The 19,508-nt window shown below is 44.2% G+C and overlaps 1 protein-coding gene across 3 annotated transcripts in view; it reads right to left on the bottom strand.

The window, feature by feature from the left end:
* The window catches only part of MAK (male germ cell associated kinase), a 63,465-nt gene that overhangs the window by 22,718 nt on the left and 21,239 nt on the right, over positions 1-19,508 (bottom strand). For all 3 annotated transcript variants that reach the window (XM_074944888.1, XM_074944887.1, XM_074944890.1), the window contains 3 exons: positions 14,711-15,031; positions 12,324-12,514; positions 10,387-10,517 (listed from right to left, as the gene is read on the bottom strand). In XM_074944888.1, the coding sequence (XP_074800989.1) occupies positions 10,387-10,517; positions 12,324-12,514; positions 14,711-15,031 (643 nt within the window). The remainder of the gene's footprint in view (positions 1-10,386; positions 10,518-12,323; positions 12,515-14,710; positions 15,032-19,508) is intronic.

Genomic DNA, 19,508 nt, shown 5'->3' with positions numbered 1-19,508 from the left:
CCGAGGCTAGCATCGAATGTCGGAGTGGTGCACTGTGGGTAGCTATCCCACAGTTCCCGCCGCCCATTGGAATTCTGGGTTAAGCTCCCAGTGCATGATGGGGCAAAAACATTCTCGCGGGTGTTTCTGGGTGTGTGTCATCAGTCTCACCTCCCTTCGTGAAAGCTATGGCAGACAATCATTTCGCGCCTTTTTGGTGTGCAGATGCCATACTGCTTTCTGCAGACGGTGCACGATTTCGTATGCGGGGTGGGAGGTTGAGGCAACTCGCCTGGCAGCCAGTTTCACACAGCCAGACAACAGGGTGATTAGAAGAGCGCAGCAGGGCGTGCTGCACATCAGAGAAACTTTGAAAGCCAGTTTCATGACTAGCCAGGGTACGGGTGACAGTTGTGTTTGTTTCTCTTAAAGTTACCCGCCCCCTATATATATGAAAGGAAATAAAGTCACAATTGATTAAAAACCGTTATTATTTGTTGCACAAAACATTGAGAGAAATCAGAAGCAAGACGGCCGGGGGGAGGGGGGGGGGAGAATTGGGTTAGGGGGGTGGAGGAGGAGGGAAGGACAAGTCCAGAAACCAAATTAAAATTTAGGATATGCCAGCTTTCTGTTGCTTGTGCAGTCCTCTAGGGTTGACTGTGTGGGTCCCCGTAGCCTCCCCCTCTGTGTTCTTGGGCGTCTGGGTGAGGAGGCTATGAAACTTGGAGTGGAGGGAGGGCGGTTATACAGGGGCTGCAGCGGCAGTCTGTGATCTTACTGCCTTTCCCGCATTAGATCCACCATACAGTGGAGCATGTCAGTTTGCTCCCCCATGAGCCTGATCATAGCATCCTGCCTGCTCTCATCGCTCACGTCCCTCCTCTCTTCATATTCGTGTAATGCTTTATGCGACTCCGCTATTGTTTGCCTCCACACATTCAGCTGGGCCCTATCAGTGCGGGAGCACTGCATGAGCTCAGCAAACATGTCGTCCTGAATTAATTTTTTCTGCCTTCTAATCTGGACCAGCCTCTGGGACAGAGTAGACAGGGGCTGCGTTGAAACATTTGCACCAGCTGCGGGAGGAGAAAAAGGGAGGGTAGTATGTTAAAAGATACATTTTAGAGAACAAAGGGGACACACTTTCTCGATGAAACAGGCAATTCATAGTACACAGCACATGTTCTTTCTGTACAAGGTCGCATTTTGCCTCTTATACTGAAGTGCCTGCCACTTTGGTGTGAGTAAGCCATCACATGCGGCCGGGCAACAGAATTGAGCTTGCAGGCAACCATGGTAAGCCCTAGGGGCACGCTGGGTTCTGCTGCTTCTGCATTCATTTCAATGCTTTCAAACTGCCGGGCCCCCTTTCCCATAGCAAGCAATGCCTGGTGGGTTTGCCATATAAAAGGAGGGCCTGCAGGCTCTCTGGGATGATCGCTGCACACAACACCCTTCCCCCTCCGACACACACACCCACCGCGTGGCTCCGATGAGGCTCTGAGTAGGGATGAGCCCTTTAAACTAAACACAAACAGCCCAGCCCAGCTGGGTTTCCCCCCACCCCCCACTATGTGGCTCCGATCAAGCTCTCACTCACCAGAAGTGCCTTCTCCAGGGTTACGGTCCGGGAGCATGCCTTGGGAGTAGGGGGAGGCTATTGGCTCCAGTGCTAAGAATAGTTCCTGGCTAGGGGTGGAAAACGGATTTCCCACTTGCCACCTATGCACTATCCTCCTCCTCCAAAAACTCATCCTCCTCGCTCCGTGCTACTCCCCTCTTGCAGGTGTCCACGGACAGTGGTGGTGTAGTGGTGGCGTCAACCCCCATAACTGCATGCAGCTCACAGTAGAAGTGGCATGTATGGGGCTGTGACCCAGAGTGCCCATTCGCCTCCCTGGCTTTTTGGTACACTTGCCTGAGCTCCCTGATTTTTGTACAACACTGCTCTGTGTCCCTGGAGTAGCCTCTTTCCGTCGTGGCCCTGAAGACTTTAGCGTACGTATTTGCGTTTCTTTTTTTGGAACGTAGTTCTGCCATAACAGATTCGTCTCCCCAACATGCCATGAGATCCAGTACCTCCCATTCGGACCATGCTGGAGCTCGTCTGTGAATCCAGGACTGCGTGGTCTCTTGTGCTGGTGGACTCTGCTGATGGTCACCTGTGCTGGTGGACTCTGCTGATGGTCACCTGTGCTGATGGTGACCCAACAGGAAATTCAGAAGTTCCCGGGGCTTTTACTGCCTACCTGGCTAGTGCACCGGAATTGAGAGTGTTGTCCAGAGCGGTCACAAGGGAGCATTCTGGGAAAGCTCCCGGAGGCCAATAACGTCGAATTGCGTCCACAGTACCTGTAACCCGGAACTGCGATCTCAATTTTAGCAGTACTCCACTTGCCGAGGTGGAGTACAGAAATCGGATTAAAGAGCCCTTTAAATTGAAAAAACTGGTTTGGTCGTGTGGACGGAATCAGTTTTATTTCGAAGTAACTCGGCTAATTCCAAAACAACCGTGTACTGTAGACCAGGCCTCAGTTCATAAACAAATTTAGGGACGATCTAAATTGTTTGGTCCTGTCTAAATACCAGGCTAAAGCCCTTTTAACATCCAGAGTATGTAATTTAACCTCTCCATTGTGAGACTGGAGTTTGGGAAAGGAAACTGATAAAACTGAAGACTAGTTTATATGGAAATCTGAGATCACTTTTAGTAAAAATCAAGGGTGTGTACAAAGCACTACTTCATCTTTATGAAAAACAGTGAATGATGGATCAGCCATTAATGCACGTAGTTGACGTATATGTCCTGCATAGGCGATGACTATAAAAAACACTGTCTTAATAGACAAATAAAATAAATTACAGCTTGCCGAAGATTCAAGGGGAGGTCTCATCAATTGTGAGAGCACTATGTTTAAATTCCAAGATGGCATAGGATGTCTTATTGGAAGGTATAAATTATTGAGGCCTCTTAAGAACCTCTTAACTACATTATTAATAAATATTGATTTGTTCTCCATAGGTACATGTTATGCTGATATGGCTGAGAGATGAACCTTTACTGAAGACAGTGAAAAAGCTGTTTTCTTAAGCGACAATAACTATTGTAAAATTTAACTGGATTGGTGCTGTACATGGATCTTAATCATACACAGAAATCCACAATAAAAACTATTTATTTTTCTTAATCCAAAATAGAGCAACGCCCCATCTTTTTTTTGTGTGTCCCTCTAATACTCCTTCTGCAGATCTGGTTCACAATTCATATTTTCTTCTTCTGATCGAAGGTTATTCTCAGTTCAGAAGGAATTGAAGATAATACTATACTTGTTGGATATGGGACATTGGAGAAAAATTCTCTGGGGAACCAGAAGGCTTTTTAAGTGATGGCAGTAGAGAAGAAATTCTAAATTATTTTACATGACCTCTCTTTTCCAAAAAAGACATATCTGGGACTGTTTCAACACATCTCCTTCCTTTTCCATTACTATAAACTGAATCAACCTCTGGCTGAACTAGGGATGTATCGGATCTATGAATCTGTGCCTTGACTATTAACTGCTGCAGTACCACACTGCTACTAGTCACTAGTTTCATAGCATTCCTTCGTCTCGATGGTTCCTTGAAGTCTCACTTTCAGAACCAGCTCATCCGGATCTGAGGAAGAACATCACCTCACCTTCCTATGAGGATATATATCAAAGCACTGGCTCCTTAAAAATACTTGGCTTAGAGGAGTCTTCTTCCTGCAGATTGGCTTTTTTCACAGAGACGGACACCACCAAGAACTGGAAAATGATGCCTACCCTACCAGCTGAGTCACTACCAAAACGTAAAGTATTGGCTAAAGTATTGGCTCTAGACATAGAACCTCAGGAGGATTTCCTTTTCTGATCTTTATCACAGGGACTCCTAGCAATAGCAACAGAAGAAGACGACTCATTCAGTTTCTAGTAGACTTGTCCAGTGCCACTACCAGCCTGTGGGCTTTCTTAGCTCCTGGCCCTGTTCCATTTCCAAATGATTTCGCCAACACTGCTTCTTTTAAAAAGGATTACTTGAAGTCTATTCTGTCTTTCTTTGCTCTTGTTGTGAACATTCAGCAAATTGAACACACCAGGTATCTAACGTGTATATCCAATGTCAGAACAATGCCAGACAAGTTACACATCTTTTGAAACCGGAGTTGTTCTTCAGTTCCATGCCAAGCAAGGAACTGTATTACTCTATTACTATAACTATATAACTACTTAAAACTAGCTAACTAATCACAGATCTGGGAGGACTCCAGAGCTCCACACAAAAAGCGTTCAGCCAGTTGCAGCTTTGAAGGAACTGAGGCAGCTGGAGCACCATGCTCCTTTCTACCCTTGCCCTGGAATGCTCGATGTTCACTGAGGGAGGGGTGAGGGAGGACATGAGTGCCCCAACAGCTACTGCTAGCTAGAGTTCTACCGGTCAGATCAGGGGACACTTGAAGGAGAACCAAAAGCTCCTTTTCAAGCTCACAAGTTGATCTAGAAATGAAAGTAACACAGTGTAATAGTAGAGTGGAGATGAGTAGTATGGCACCAGAGACCTTATTACAGCATACTTTCAGAGACAACTACTTATAGGTAAACTCCTCCCCTTCCTTTCTTAGCTTCCTATTGCTGTTCCTGGTGATTAAAGAATTTTCCTATTACTTGGTAGACAAAATTGCTCAGATTTCAATTGAGCTGCGTATCTACTCCCAAGAAAACAGAAGCGTGTTGAGGGGACAAATATTGAGTCATCTTCTCTGCTTGAATTTCAGACAAACCAAAAATCATTCAGATTGTCAAGGTGGGGGATGGCTTCAATCTACAGCCTCGGAGTTGTGCAGATTAGCACCGTCCACTGATTGGACAGATCCTAGAAATCTGTTTGCCAAGGAAATATGCAGAATTTGCATTTTTACAGAGGATCTTTAGTTTTTACTCTGGCTGCCCAGCTCTGAAGGCAGAGCAGAGAACAGCGGCTGCTGGCTGGTCGCACAGCTCTGAAGGCAGCACCACCAGAAGCAGCAGCGCAGAAGTAAGGGTGGCATGGTATAGTATTGCCACCCTTACTTCTCCATTACTACTGGCAATGGCTCTGCTTTCAGAGCTGGGCGTCCGGCCAGCAGCTGCCACTCTCCAGCAACCCTAGAGAAACTAAAGTTCAGCGTTTCAGTAGTAGACTGACTCTACTATCAGTTGAGATTGTCAGCCTTTCCCTATAGATCAGGGGTGGGCAAACTTTTTGGCCCAAGGGCCACATCGGGGTTGCGAAACTGTATGGAGGACCAGGTAGGGAAGGCTGTGCCTCCCCAAACAGCCTGGCCCCCACCCCCTATCTGCCCCCTCCCACTTCCTGCCCCCTGACTGCCCCCCTCAGAACCTCTGACCCATCCCACCCCCCCCCGGCTCCTTGTCCCCTGACTGCCCCCTCCCGGCACCCCTCGCCCCTAACTGCCCTCCTGGGACCCCACCCCCATCCAACCCCCCCTGCTCCCTGTCCCCTGACTGCCCCGACCTCTATCCACATCCCCACCCCGACAGGCCCCCCGGGTCTCCCACACCTATCCAACCCCCCCCCCGCTCCCTGTCCCCCCAACCCCTATCCACACCCCCACCTCCTGACAGGCCCCCCAGCACCCCACTCTCTATCCAACCTCCCCTGCTCCCTGTCCCTGGTCTGCCCCAACCCCTATCCACATCCTCGCCCCCTGACAGGCCTCCTGGGACTCCCACGCCTATCCAACCCCCCCGTTCCTCATCCCGATCACCACCCCCAACCTCCGCCCCATCCAACCGCCCCTTTCTCTCTGTCCCTTGACTGCCCCCTGGGACCTCCTACCCAACCTCCCCCTGCCACCGCGCATGCCCCACCACCCCTTTACCATGCCGCTCAGAGCAGCAGGACCTCGCAGCCCTGCTGCCCAGACAGAGCAAGCCATGCTACCTGCGCGGCAGCATGGCTGCGGGGGAGGGTCCGGGGGCTAGCCTCCCCGGCCAGGAGCTCAAGGGCTGGGCAGGATGTGGCCCACGGGCCATAGTTTGCCCACCTCTGCTATAGATGAACAGTACACGGCTACCCCCTGATACTTGACACCATGCAAGGCACTAAATTTAGCCGTATGGAGTGGAAATCCATCAACCTCAACAAAAAACTCGCACAGATACAGACAGACATCATCTTCCTCTCCAAGTGCAAACAGATGGACATCATACCAAATGGACTGAAGGTAAAAAATCCATTACAATCAACACACTACACTAACTATGGTGAGAGACTGTGCCACACACTCTCAAAGAAACTGAGGAACCACCTGATCAGCATCCTGTACAGCAGACAGTAGAAGATCAAGAATGAGCTCTCAAAACTGGAGACTCTCATACAAAACCAACCTTCCACACAAAATTCCACGTGGCTGGACTTTACAAAAATGAGACAAGCCATTTACAACACACACTTCATGTTTCTACAGAGGAAAAAGGACAGTAAACTATCTAAACTCCTACATGACACAGGGGGCTACAACAGTGGTACCCTCAACTCACCTAACAATATTGTTAATCTATCCAACCACACACACAGCCCGGTTGAAGAGACTGTCCTATCTTGGGGACTCTCTTTCTGCCCCACCACCCCCACGAACATGATACAGTTCTGCGGTAATCTGGAAGCCTACTTTCATTATCTCCAGATTAAGTAATATTTTCAACATACCACTGAACAGTGCACTGACCCACAGGAACCCTCCTACCAACATTACAAGAAGAATTCTGCATGGACTCCTCCTGATGGTCAAAATGACAGACTGGACTTCTACACAGAGTGCTTCCGCAGACGTGCACAGGCTGAAATTGTGAACAAACAGCATCACTTGCCCCATAACCTCAGCCGTACAGAACGCAATGCCATCCACAACCTCAGAAACAACTCTGACATTATAACCAAAGGGGCTGACAAAGGAGGTGCTGTAGTCATAATGAACAGGTCGGATTATGAACAGGAGGCTGCCAGGCAACTCTCCAACACCACATTCTACAGGCCACTATCCTCTGACCCCACTGAGGAGTACCAAAAGAAACTACACCATCTGCTCAAGAAACTCCCTGAAAAAGCGAACAAATCTGCACAGACACACCCCTAGAACCCTGACCAGGGGTATTCTATCTGCTACCCAAGATCCATAAACCTGGAAATCCTGGATGCCCCATCATCTCAGACATTGGCACCCTGTCAGCAGGATTGTCTGGCTATGCAGACTCCCTCTTCAGGCCCTACTCTACCAGCACTCCTAGCTATCTTCGAGACACCACTGACTTCCTGCCCCTCTGCCATGTACATTGGTCAAACTGGACAGTCTCTACGTAAAAGAGTAAATGGACACAAATCAGATGTCAAGAATTATAACGTTCATAAACCAGTCGGAGAACACTTCAATCTCTCTGGTCACGCGATTACAGACATGAAAGTTGCTATTTTACAACAAAAAAACTTCAAATCCAGACTCCAGCGAGAAACTGCTGAATTGGAATTCATTTGCAAATTGGATACAATTAACTTAGGCTTGAATAGAGACTGGGAGTGGCTTAGTCATTATGCAAGGTAGCCTATTTCCCCTTGTTTTTTCCTACCCCCCCCCCGAAGACGTTCTTGTTAAACCCTGGATTTGTGCTGGAAATGGCCCACCTTGATTATCGTACACATTGTAAGGAGAGTGGTCACTTTAGATAAGCTATTACCAGCAGGAGAGTAAGTTTGTGTGTGTGGGGGTGAGAAAACCTGGATTTGTGCTGGAAATGGCCCAACTTGATTATCATACACATTGTAAGGAGAGTGATCACTTTAGATAAGCTATTACCAGCAGGAGAGTGGGGTGGGAGGAGGTATTTTTTCATGCTTTATGTGTATATAATAAGATCTTCTACACTTTCCACAGTATGCATCCGATGAAGTGAGCTGTAGCTCACAAAAGCTTATGCTCAGATAAATTGGTTAGTCTCTAAGGTGCCACAAGTACTCCTTTTCTTTTTGCGAATACAGACTAACATGGCTGTTACTCTGAAACCTACAATCCATCTGTGATCTTCCGGAAAACGCCATCCTGGCCACTATGGATGTAGAAGCCCTCTACACCAAGATGAACTACAAGCTGTCAGCAACAGTATCCCCGATAATGTTACGGCAAACCTGGTGGCTGAACTTTGTGACTTTGTCCTCACCCACAACCATTTCAGATTTGGGGACAACTTATACCTTCAAGTCAGTGGCACTGCTATGGATACCCGCATGGCCTCACAGTATGCCAACATCTTTATGGCGGACTTAGAGCAACGCTTCCTCAGCTCTCGTCCCCTAGTGGCCCTCCTCTACTTGCGCTACATTGATGACACCTTCATCATATGGACCCACGGGAAGGAGGCCCTTGAAGAATTCCACCTGGATTTCAATGATTTCCACCCCACCATCAATCTCAGCCTGGACCAGTCCACACAAGAGATCCACTTCCTGGACACTACACTAAAAATAAGCGATGGTCACATAACCACCACCCTATACCGGAAACCTACTGACCACTATACTTACCTACATGCCTCCAGCTTCCATCCAGGACATATCACGTGATCCATTGTCTACAGCCAAGCCCTAAGATACAACTGCATTTGCTCCAACCCCTCAGACAGAGACAAACACCTACAAGATCTTTATCAAGCATTCTTAAAACTACAATATCCACCTGGGGAAGTGAGGAAACGGATTGACAGAGCGAGATGGGTACCCAGAAATCACCTACTACGGGACAGGCCCCACAAGGAAAATAACAGAACACCACTGGCCATCACGTACAGCCCCCAGCTAAAACCTCTCCAGTACATTATCAACGATCTACAACCTATCCTGGAAAATGATCCCTCACTCTTCCAGACCTTGGGAGGCAGGCCAGGCCTCGCTTACAGACAGCCCCCCAACCTGAAGCAAATACTCACCAGCAACTACACACGACACCACAGAAACACTAACCCAGGAACCAATCCCTGTAGCAAACCTTGTTGCCTATTCTGTCCCCATATCTACTCTAGTGACACCATCAGAGGACCCAACCAGCCACACCATCAGAGGCTCATTCACCTGCACATCTACTAATGTTATATATGCCATCATGTGCCAGCAATGCCCCTCTACCATGTACATTGGCCAAACCGGACAGTCCCTACGTAAAAGAATAAATGGACACAAATCTGACATCAGGAATGGTAACACACAAAAGCCAGGGGAGAACACTCCAGTCTTCCTGGACATTCTATAACAGATTTGAAAGTAGCTATACTTGAACAAAAAACTTCAGAAACAGACTTCAAAGAGAAACAGCAGAACTAAAATTCATTTGCAAATTTAACACCATTAATTTGGGCTTGAATAGGGACTGGGAGTGGCTGGCTCATTACAGAAGCAGCTTTGCCTCTCCTGGAATTGACCCCTCCTCATCTATTGTTGGGAGTGGACTACATCCACCCTGATTGAGTTGGCCCTGTCAACACTGGTTCTCCACTTGTGAGGTAACTCCCTTCTCTTCATGTGTCAGTATATTTATGTCTGCATCTGTAACTTTCACTCCATGCATCTGAAGAAGTGAGGTTTTTACCCATGAAAGCTTATGCTCAAATAAATCTGTTAGTCTTTAAGGTGCCACAGGACTCCTTGTTGTTTTTGAGGATAACAGTAGAATCATAGAATATCAGGGTTGGAAGGGACCTCAGGAGGTCATCTAGTCCAACCCCCTGCTCAAAGCAGGGCCAATCCCCAATTTTTGCCCCGGATCCCTAACTGGCCCCCTCAAGGATTGAACTCATAACCCTGGGTTTAGCAGGCCAATGCTCAAACCACTGAGCTATCCCTCCCCCCCAAGTAAAGTAGTTCTTTAAGAAGCCATTATTAGGGGAGGTCACTGACACGGTTGTGCTGGGGCAACTCTGGCAGTGTCCTGACTCCTCAAATTCCTTGATATTGGTCAACTGGGTTATAGTTCTGGATATCAGGAACTGTACTGGTTGTTAGTTAATGATCCTCTCTTACCAATGGACAAAAAGTATCCGTTACTGATAGGGTCAAGCAGGTTTGGACATTACAGCTAAATGGACCTGTGGAGTGAACTGCCACAGTATGCAAGTGGTGCTGAGACCTTCTCTATCCAGCCTGGTCTTCTCGTGCCAACTATGCTGTGTTTGAGGGGCCTGTATCCCCAAAGAACTGGAATAGTATTTGGCCAAAAGTCTGAAAATTTAAACTACTCAATGAAAGGTGAAATTATCAAATCAAAAGAACAAAAATAAAAGGTATCACAGATAGTCACTTCAAAACTTGTGTTCTCCGTGACAAAGATTTTCCCCTTACCAGGAAGATATCTTGACTGTCTCAGGTAGTATTGTTTTGCTGATGTATTTGATATTCCAGAGTCATTTCGCATCAGAGCTTTGCTTTCCCCTCCTGATTGGATACAGCCCAAGGCCTTTGGCTCTGGCATGCTGAAAATCAAGATGTCTAGTAATTTAACTGATAACTCTAGACTCAGAATTACAGACATTTATTCTAGCCTGATAAGTACAGTGCTCTCATCCAAACTCCACAAATCTTTTCCAAATAATGATTGTGGTCCTGATTTTATTTCTAGTGAAGTTAATGGAAAATGTGTATTTACTTCAATGGGAGTAAACTCAGGCTGTATGCGAAAAAAAGTGTGTCCAGATCTATTCTAAGAGCACCAATGCCTAGTGACTACCGAATGCTTAAAGTTTATCTCTGACTGGCGACTGAGATACACAAATCAGTTCCTAATCACAAAATAAGTTTACAACAAGTTAACATTTATCAGCTGGTGTAAAATAGATTGAACAGGAGTATATGTGATTTTTTTTTTTAAACACACAAGAGCAAAGGAACATAATCATCCTGAAAATGAAAAAAATAAAAATAAAAATGCAGCGCTAGGTGAAAGAATAATTGAAAAAAACCTCTCCCCACGCAATATCATATGCCACATTCCACCTCAACAGAGAACATGAAATAATGACATTGGGCAATAATGAAGACCTGAGACCAAAATCTTTAAACTGTTGCCCAAGAACCATGGCTTCTCCATCCCATGGATCCTAGCAATCTCTGCAGCAAGGGAGGGAAAACCACAGCTGAACATATGATGCATAACATGCAAAAGCAACTAGCCTTGTGACCTTCCATTTTTACCCCTCATGAAGGATAGTAGCTGCGAAGGACTGACTGACATGCAGTGTAAACATGTTAGACAATCCGTTGTAACTTTTGGGGTGGCCTCTGCACAGTTTTTGTGTGAAAACTACTTAGGTTAGGGGTGTGATTTTTATCCTGAAATAGTTACATTGGTACAACCCCTCGTCTGACTCAGTTGTAACAGTGTAAAGCTTCAGATTAGTATAGATTGCTCCTGAAAACTGACTAGTGTAATTGCACCCCCAACCAAAATGAATTGGTACAAAAACTGTGAAAACCAGGTCTTAGAAACCACCACTAGAGACGGTATAAAAGCATCTATCTACCTTGAAGTCTTTAAACCATGATTTGAGGACTTCAATAGCTCAGACGTAGGTGAGAGGTTTATCGCAGGAGTGGGTGGGTGAGATTCTGTGGCCTGCATTGTGCAGGAGGTCAGACTAGATGATCATAATGGTCCCTTCTGACCTTAATATCTATGAATCTAAGTGCTCTCTTTATGGGGTTTCATTACAGGGTGGCTTACTTATGTGAATTAGGCTGTTTGGTTTCTCATTGCCTCCATCAAAGTACACTTGTTAATAGCTAGGTTTCAAAATAGCAGCCGTGTTAGCCTGTATCCGCAAAAAGAAAAGGAGGACTTGTGGCACCTTAGAGACTAACAAATTTATTTGAGCATGAGCTTTCATCAGCTATGAAGTGAGCTGTAGCTCACAAAAGCTTATGCTCAAATAAATTTGTTACTCTAAGGTGCGACAAGTACTCCTTTTCTTTTTGTTAATAGCTAGTCAGCCTCAAGTATGGTGAGGCATACCTGCAGGGCTAGACATGGCCAAGAGGGTGCAGATAGGTAGCCCACCCTTTTACAGGCTACTTTAAGAGTGAGTTACTACTGAACATTAGTAAGGGTGGCAGACTTTGTCCCTAACTTAGTGGATAAAGAAAATAAAGTTAGTTTAATGTATCTAGATTTTAGTCAAGCATAAAAATAAACCTTGCAATACATGAAAACTCACTCTAAAAACCAATTGAAGGTAAACTAAAACACAATAAAAATCAAGTGTCTTATGTAATTGTGGACTTACCTAAACAGAAACTCTTTTGTTTTCTTTTCCTTTAATTGTGAAATGCTGGGCTTCTTGGAATATGAAATTCCAAATTCTGTGTCCTCCAAGTCATCCCAGCTATCCATAGTCTTTAACAGAGTCTGACCCCATCGTCTCCTGCAATTTTTAAGACCAACTGCACCATTTTGAGGGCCTGTGGTTGCTTGCTTCTGTTTTCAATAGAAAAAAGTTTCAATATTCTCTATTCTTATATTTTACATCTAGTTCATTGCCTGCCTGAATGCACTGAAGTGCTTGGAGAAATTTTCTTTCTCCTCATGGTAAGCAATTCAGGGCCTAATCTTGCAGAGGTTCTGAATGTCTGAACAGATATTAGTATCAGTAGGAATTCTGAGTGTGGCACAATGCAGGATCAGGCCCTAGTTGTCAAAATCTACCTGAAGCAGTCAGTTTAGGGACTATATACTAGTACTAATTTGCTGGGCCTAATTCACCTCTTTGGTTCCACTGGCTCAAGCCTGCAGAAAGAACCTGGGAGCTGAAAGTCTGTCAGGAATAGGGGGTGGAGTAATGCAAGCCAGTTGGCACAACCCTAAAAGTAGATTGTCCTGCCCAGGAGGGAGCAGAGCCAGGCCGGCCAGCCCTCTCCCAGGCACCCTCTGCCATACGGTCTCCTGTAAAGTCCCAACCAGGTTTTAAAGACATCCTCTCCTTCATTCATCTGCAGTTGAGCTGATGGGCATTGGCATGATTCTGGAAACCCACTATTTATAAATACTTCTCATATTAGAGGTCAGTGAATATCATAAAAGGAAATAAAAAAAATACTAGATATCTTTTTAATTCCATAAGATATTTCTTAATATTCTTGAGAACAGTTTTTTTGCTCAAACTCCAGCTTTGGCTTGAACTGTAAAGAATTAAAAAGTGTTTAGAAATAAAACAAAGATTTCAAGACCTAATTTACAGTTTAGAAGACATGAGTTTGATGGATTTTGCTGGTACTCATTACAGAGCAGAATTATGCCGGCAGACCGCAGATGGAGAAGTAATGTCACATATAATAGCACTGGAAGGGTGGTCTTAAATAATCTAGTCCAACTTCTGCTTCAAGCAGGAAGAGCACTAACCCTTTGAAAGTGGTTATTTAAACTTTTTTGGTAATGCTTCATGTTAATGGTATTTTTATAAATAGTTTATAAAAGGAATGATTACTAGATAATCATGTTACACACATGAGTAGTATGTGTTACAGAAACTGTAGTTACATTCATCTATAATTCCTTCTACTGATATGCTTATAAGTCATCATTATAAATAACCTATTACCTTCTGGACAGTGTAACAACTAACCATTATTAAAACATCAATTAATCATTTATTAATCCTTGGTAAACCACTTTTAGATGTTCTTGTGACAGATGGACAACATCCTGTAATATCCTGAACAAACCATATGGAATTAAGATTGACTTAAACAAACATTATTGAATTAGGGATAACACCTTTGGGGTACACCATTAAAAATGCAGTGGTTAATGTGTTATCACGTTGTATGTACCTTCTCTACTAGGAACGGGGGGAGGTGCTGATATACTTCCTCCCTCATCAACCCTTTGAAGCTACCTCCTGGAGAGATATGCAAATACAAGTTCAAACTGGATTCTCCAGGGATCAACAGACAAAGAAAGGGGTTTTGGATAAACCGTCTGCTTTTAAACTGGTTCATGGTCTTCCTGATCCAGCGAATGGACAGGATGCCTGGTCCATGGAATTCCCCAATCCTTAGGGTAGGGTTAGAAGAACTGATCCTACAGAGGTCTCATAAGGCGGGGTGCTTGTTCTATGTAGAGGCTGGAATGAACTTGTGACCACACAGGAACCCCTTTGAAGGGCTGTTCCTGCCAGAGCCCATGTTAGAGTTGGAATGAATTCTGGTAGCTCATGAGCATGTGTGTAGGTTCTTTTATTGTTTTTAATATATTTTCTCTGTAATGCTTTTTACCTTAATAAAGCAGGCTTGCATAGGAGTGCTGCATGGTTACATACCTGTAGCAATTACACCAGTTAACCGTCTCTAAAGAGAAAGCAAGCATGTGTACTTGAGCAACCTATCTGTGCTGAAGGAAGGAAACTGTGCAGTCTGAACATACCCTGGTCAGAAGGGAGAGGGACACATGTCTCCACCAAGAAAGGCAACAGCTGGGGAGCTGGGACCCTAAACTTGGGGGCCTAGGATGGACCACGGAGGGAAAATACAGGTTCAGTTGCCATGAACTGTGACAGTATTTAATGGAAAATCGGACCCCCTTTAAAAAAAAGGGGGGGGTATCTACTGACTGTACCCCAGCTAACACGGACAAATTATTTCATATATATGCTCTTAACTTTTACTGATAACTTACTGGTGCTGAGTTTTTATGGATTGCTGGAAGAATAGGTTGCGGCTGCTGCTGTTGGGGTAGTTGTTGGTTAGTTGTATTCTGTGGCAGTTGGATTTGCTGGAGAGGTTGGTGGTTAATCTTTGACGGAAGTTGTGGCTGAGTCTCATCAAGTGCATCAGGTGAAGACTGAGATTCTGGCTTGGATACAGATTCTAGTTTTGATACAAGTTCTATTCTGGGTAGATTTGGCTTTGGCTCTGTTGGCTGAACAGGTTTCTGTTCCAAATATTGTGGAGGAGGTCCTAAAACTTGGCCAACTTGAAAATAAGGGTATTTCAAAGCCTGAAGAAGAATGTAAAACACATTTAATATACTTCTATAATTAAAATGCAGTAACTTTTTCACCAGAGATGTAAGCAGGTCTCAAGCTTGTTAACAAATTCCACAGTGGAGGTTCAAGATGGATGCAAATGAACTCACATGTGTAAGTGAAGCACATGGAATGGTGTACACTTGATATTTGATTCTGTGGCGAAGAAGGGGTAAAATAAGACTGTGTGGGGTATCAGGGTGGCATTCAAAAACATGACTGGCAGATATTGCAGGGTGTGTTTTTGAGGGGAATGTGATAAGAATCTGGTGCTTGTAAATTATGCGAACACGCAGCCTAGAAATACCTAAAAAAGATGAATGGATGGATAGATAGCTTACAGATAACGGATGTAGGACATTCCTTCTAAGTTAAGAGCCATCTTTCCATCCCAGCACACATGTGGATTCTCTATTGCAATGTTCAGTTCACATAGTTTCCTAGGTTACCAGCATATCCCCCTTGGGGATATTTCTGAATGAAGTTCTCCTCTGACTTAGGTTAGATAGGCTACATCTATTGCTGTATACGGGAACAGCCTCATGTAGGTGTCTTACACATATGCATCATGGCTGTTATTCTGACATACACACACACACACACATACACACACACACGTGTGTGTGTTCATTCTTTAATTGATATACTCTAACGAGCAAAGTTTATCCTGCATTTTCAGTTCACTCTATGTATGTTCACATCGCCAGCTTGCTTGCTTTGTTTTATATAGCTTACTGTGGCCTACATCCAGAGATGGCACTCTCATGATGTTCATCTGTAAATGGCAGCACCTATTTTCTTGACCTTGGTTGTTCATTCTGCTTTTTTCCATAGCATCCTCATGTCCTCTGCTGGGTACACAGCACAGCAATACCATACGGTCCAAAGGTGTAGTTTTCCAGAGCAGCCCAAAGCATTGTTCTGACACCTGAAATCTAGGAGGGAGCTATGCTCCAGCACTTGTCATTGTCTGAGCCTTAGGGATTGTCTACACTGCCACTGGGAGGTGTGTTTTCCAGCACTAGAAGACAGATCTGTGCATGCTAAAAATAGCAATGTTGACACTGGCATGGGCAATGGCTCAGGCTAACTGCCTAAGCTTAGCCCCAGATGGTCAGGCAGGCTTGGACTTGGGTGTCTAGCTCAAGCTGCCACCCGTGCCGCAATATCCACACTGCTATTTTTAGCACAAGTCCATCTACCATGCTGGCAATCACACCTCCCAGTTGCAGTTCCTAAGAGCAGGATTAATTTTAACCAACTCCCCTTCAAAGGCAGCATTTAAGTTTTAACCAGGTTTTTCCTCAGCAAAAGTGGGTTTTGAAGTGAGCCACTGAAAGAGTAGGAGTGGCTTTTTCTTTTCAGATTGTGTGGCTTTGGAATGGTTTCATTGGCTTCTTAATTTTGTGTGTGCACATTTAACTTTTTTAAGCTTGTCTATCTTCCTTTTCTTATGTAGGCAAATCCAAGTTATTTTGCCTAAGAAAGACACCTAAGAATAAACTACTGAGGTAGTAAAAAAAGCAAAACCCACCAGCATGCTCTAGTTCAAATCACTTATAAATTTCTCTCCCCCACCTACTCCTTCACTCGGTCTGTGTTTAAATGTGTTTCCAATTAATTTAAATACCATAGCAGCCATGTACCAAAAGTTATGAAACAGAATGGTTGTTGAAATAAGGATCAGCATTAAGGGACCTGTAAAAATGTGCTGAAATATTGTGTGTGTTAGGGCCAGATTTTGCCTCCCCTACTCAGAATTAGTCATATTTTATTCCCAGAACCATCTCATTCAAGTTAAAGAGACGTCTCAGAGTAAACTACTATGCATTATGTGCTTAATCTACTTTCATTAAGGTCAATGAAAAGACTTCCATTCACTTCAGTAGGAGTTGAATTGAGCTTTATGGATAGGGCTGCCAGAAACTGGCCCTTAGCCTTTGCAGCACTAGGATGTGACTCTGTAAACATAATTCAAGTGATTAGACCACTCACTTTGCATGAGACAATGCAGTTTGCATACAACATACTGCATGAAGGAAATATACCAGCCTGGCCATGTAAATGTCCTCCTGTCCTACATGAAAGGAAGTTCTCAATGTTGTTCCATGGCATCCACTCTAATGAACAAGAAATATCCTACAGGATAGGAAGAATTTTAAAGGGCCAGGACACAAGATGTGAAAAATTTCAGTTTGGGTCAACTGTGAAATGGAGATCTGGATTTGGGTCCTGATTCCAAAACACCTGGATCTAAGGTTTTATTTAAGACCACCTGTAATACTGAAAAACACAGAACCAAGATCATTTTTGATGATCTCAGCCCCAGGTAAGTCCATAAAATAGAACTAAGAGTGAATTTGTCCCCTATTGTTTGATACTTGTGATGTCACTGAATGGTACAGGGGAAACTCAGAATCCAGAACAAGCTCTGTGCACACTGTACATCCATAGTCAATTACAATTCAAGTCTTTAGGGCTATACATCATGTCCTCATGGGTTTAAGCTTGCTCGGTTAACAGATATAAGCATCACTTCATTTAATATTCTGAAGTGAAACTGTCTAAAACAGAGGACTACAGATCTATTTAAAATATAGCAGAAACAACCATTTTATAAGTGTAACAAATTTATTTCAAACTATTGAAACAAAGGGTATTCAATTCAGTACTGTACTAGCCATCAGATTAATTTAAAAACTAAATGGCAGTAGTCTGCATTGCTGCCTGATTTTCATATGATTAGATCCCTGAATTTTTGAAAGTCAAAGTTGATCAAATACCTGTTGTCAACTTTGCATATTTTTTTAGGGTAAAGTCAATGTCAAATATTTGCATTGGCAGAAAAGTGGGGGTTCCCCACCCCCCACCTTTTGAGAGTTATAAACTGATTGTCTTATCTGACCTGATGTCACACTGACCCGCATACAAGACCGCTTGATCACAAGCACTAAAATACAAAATCATACAAAATGAGACCTGCAGTGCTTTGCAGATATGCAATGAACATTCTAAGTACCAGCATGGATTTTTAGCAAAAAAGTTGTAATGTAAACAAAACCCACCCCATCAAGCAGCTTCTGGCACTACACTACACAGAACCAAACTTAATTTTCTACTGTTAACTACAACATTTAAGGAAAACAAGTTCTGCACAATTACACAAACATTTAAAAAAAAAAAACAACGAGGAGTCCTTGTGGCACCTTAGAGACTAACAAATTTATTTGGGCATAAGCTTTTGTGAGCTAAAACCCACTTAAACCATTCCATGCATCTGATGAAGTTTCCAGCTGGAAATGTTTTTTCAAGAGGGGGACTGAAACTATAAAAAGGAGGGACAAACATCCCAAGGCACCCCTCTCTATCTCCCTGTCCATTGCATTCATGGCACCTGAAGAGATAAAGGAAGAATTCACTGGACTCTGAGGGAAGGGTCCTGACCTACAGGGTTTGGTCAGTAAGACTGCTGAAAGCATGTGGTAAGAAACTTTGCTTGAATCTGATATAGTCTGTTAAGTTAGGTATTAATAAATATTTTCTCTTTACTTTTCTTGTAACCATTTCTGACTTTTATACCTTAGTACTTGTACTCACTTAAAAGCTCTCTCTCTTTATTGAGTACAAACTTGTTTTATTGTTTTATCTAACCCAGTGTGTTTAAACTGAAGTGTCTGGGTAACTCTGGAGTGACAAGTTGTGAGCATATTATTCTCAAATAAATAAGACGATATATTTTTTACTGTCCAGAAGAGGGCTGTACAGTACAAGACATACATTTCTGGGAAAAAATCTAAGACTGGTGGTGTGTTGGGGTCTCCCTGCAGTATAACCAAGGCTGGTGAGAGCCAGAACGTAACCCAAGTGTGGCTTGCAGGCTGCAGTTACACACAGACATTCACGGTGTGGCTTGCATGCTGCAAGGCTGTTTGTGAGCAGCCCAGGTGGGAGCTACTTCAGCAAGGCACTGTAAGGCACCTAACATTGCAGGGAAGGGGTCATACAGCTGCTCATTAATCTGTATTGTACTCTGGTATGTCACACCCCCTCTCCTACTTTTTTCCTTTTTACTTTGCTCTGGGCATCAGCTTGCTGCCTTCCACCCCAGAGGAGGCTGTATTTCAACAGGGCAATATATATACAACTAGTAAAATACTTTGAAATCACCCAGGATGAGAAGCACTGTGTATATCTAAAATGTTATTACTAAGTCCAGAATATATTTGACGAGAAAGAGAAGCTCTGGGGAACACGTTCCCCAGCAGCAGAGAAACTCAGAAGAAATGGCACGTTCACTCTAATAATGATGCCCCAATAATCCCTCAACTCCACCCTCATCCCATCAGCCCTGTTCCCCACACTGCCTTTTACCCCTCCAGGGTGGTTCTGGCTCAGTGGTGGGGAGCAGCAGCCTGGGCGCCAGGACAGCAGCAGACCAGTCAGAATTAG

The sequence above is a fragment of the Natator depressus genome, chromosome 2 (assembly GCF_965152275.1).
Source record: "Natator depressus isolate rNatDep1 chromosome 2, rNatDep2.hap1, whole genome shotgun sequence".
Taxonomy (NCBI): Eukaryota; Metazoa; Chordata; order Testudines; family Cheloniidae; genus Natator; species Natator depressus.
This window is presented reverse-complemented; position numbering and strand designations above follow the sequence as displayed.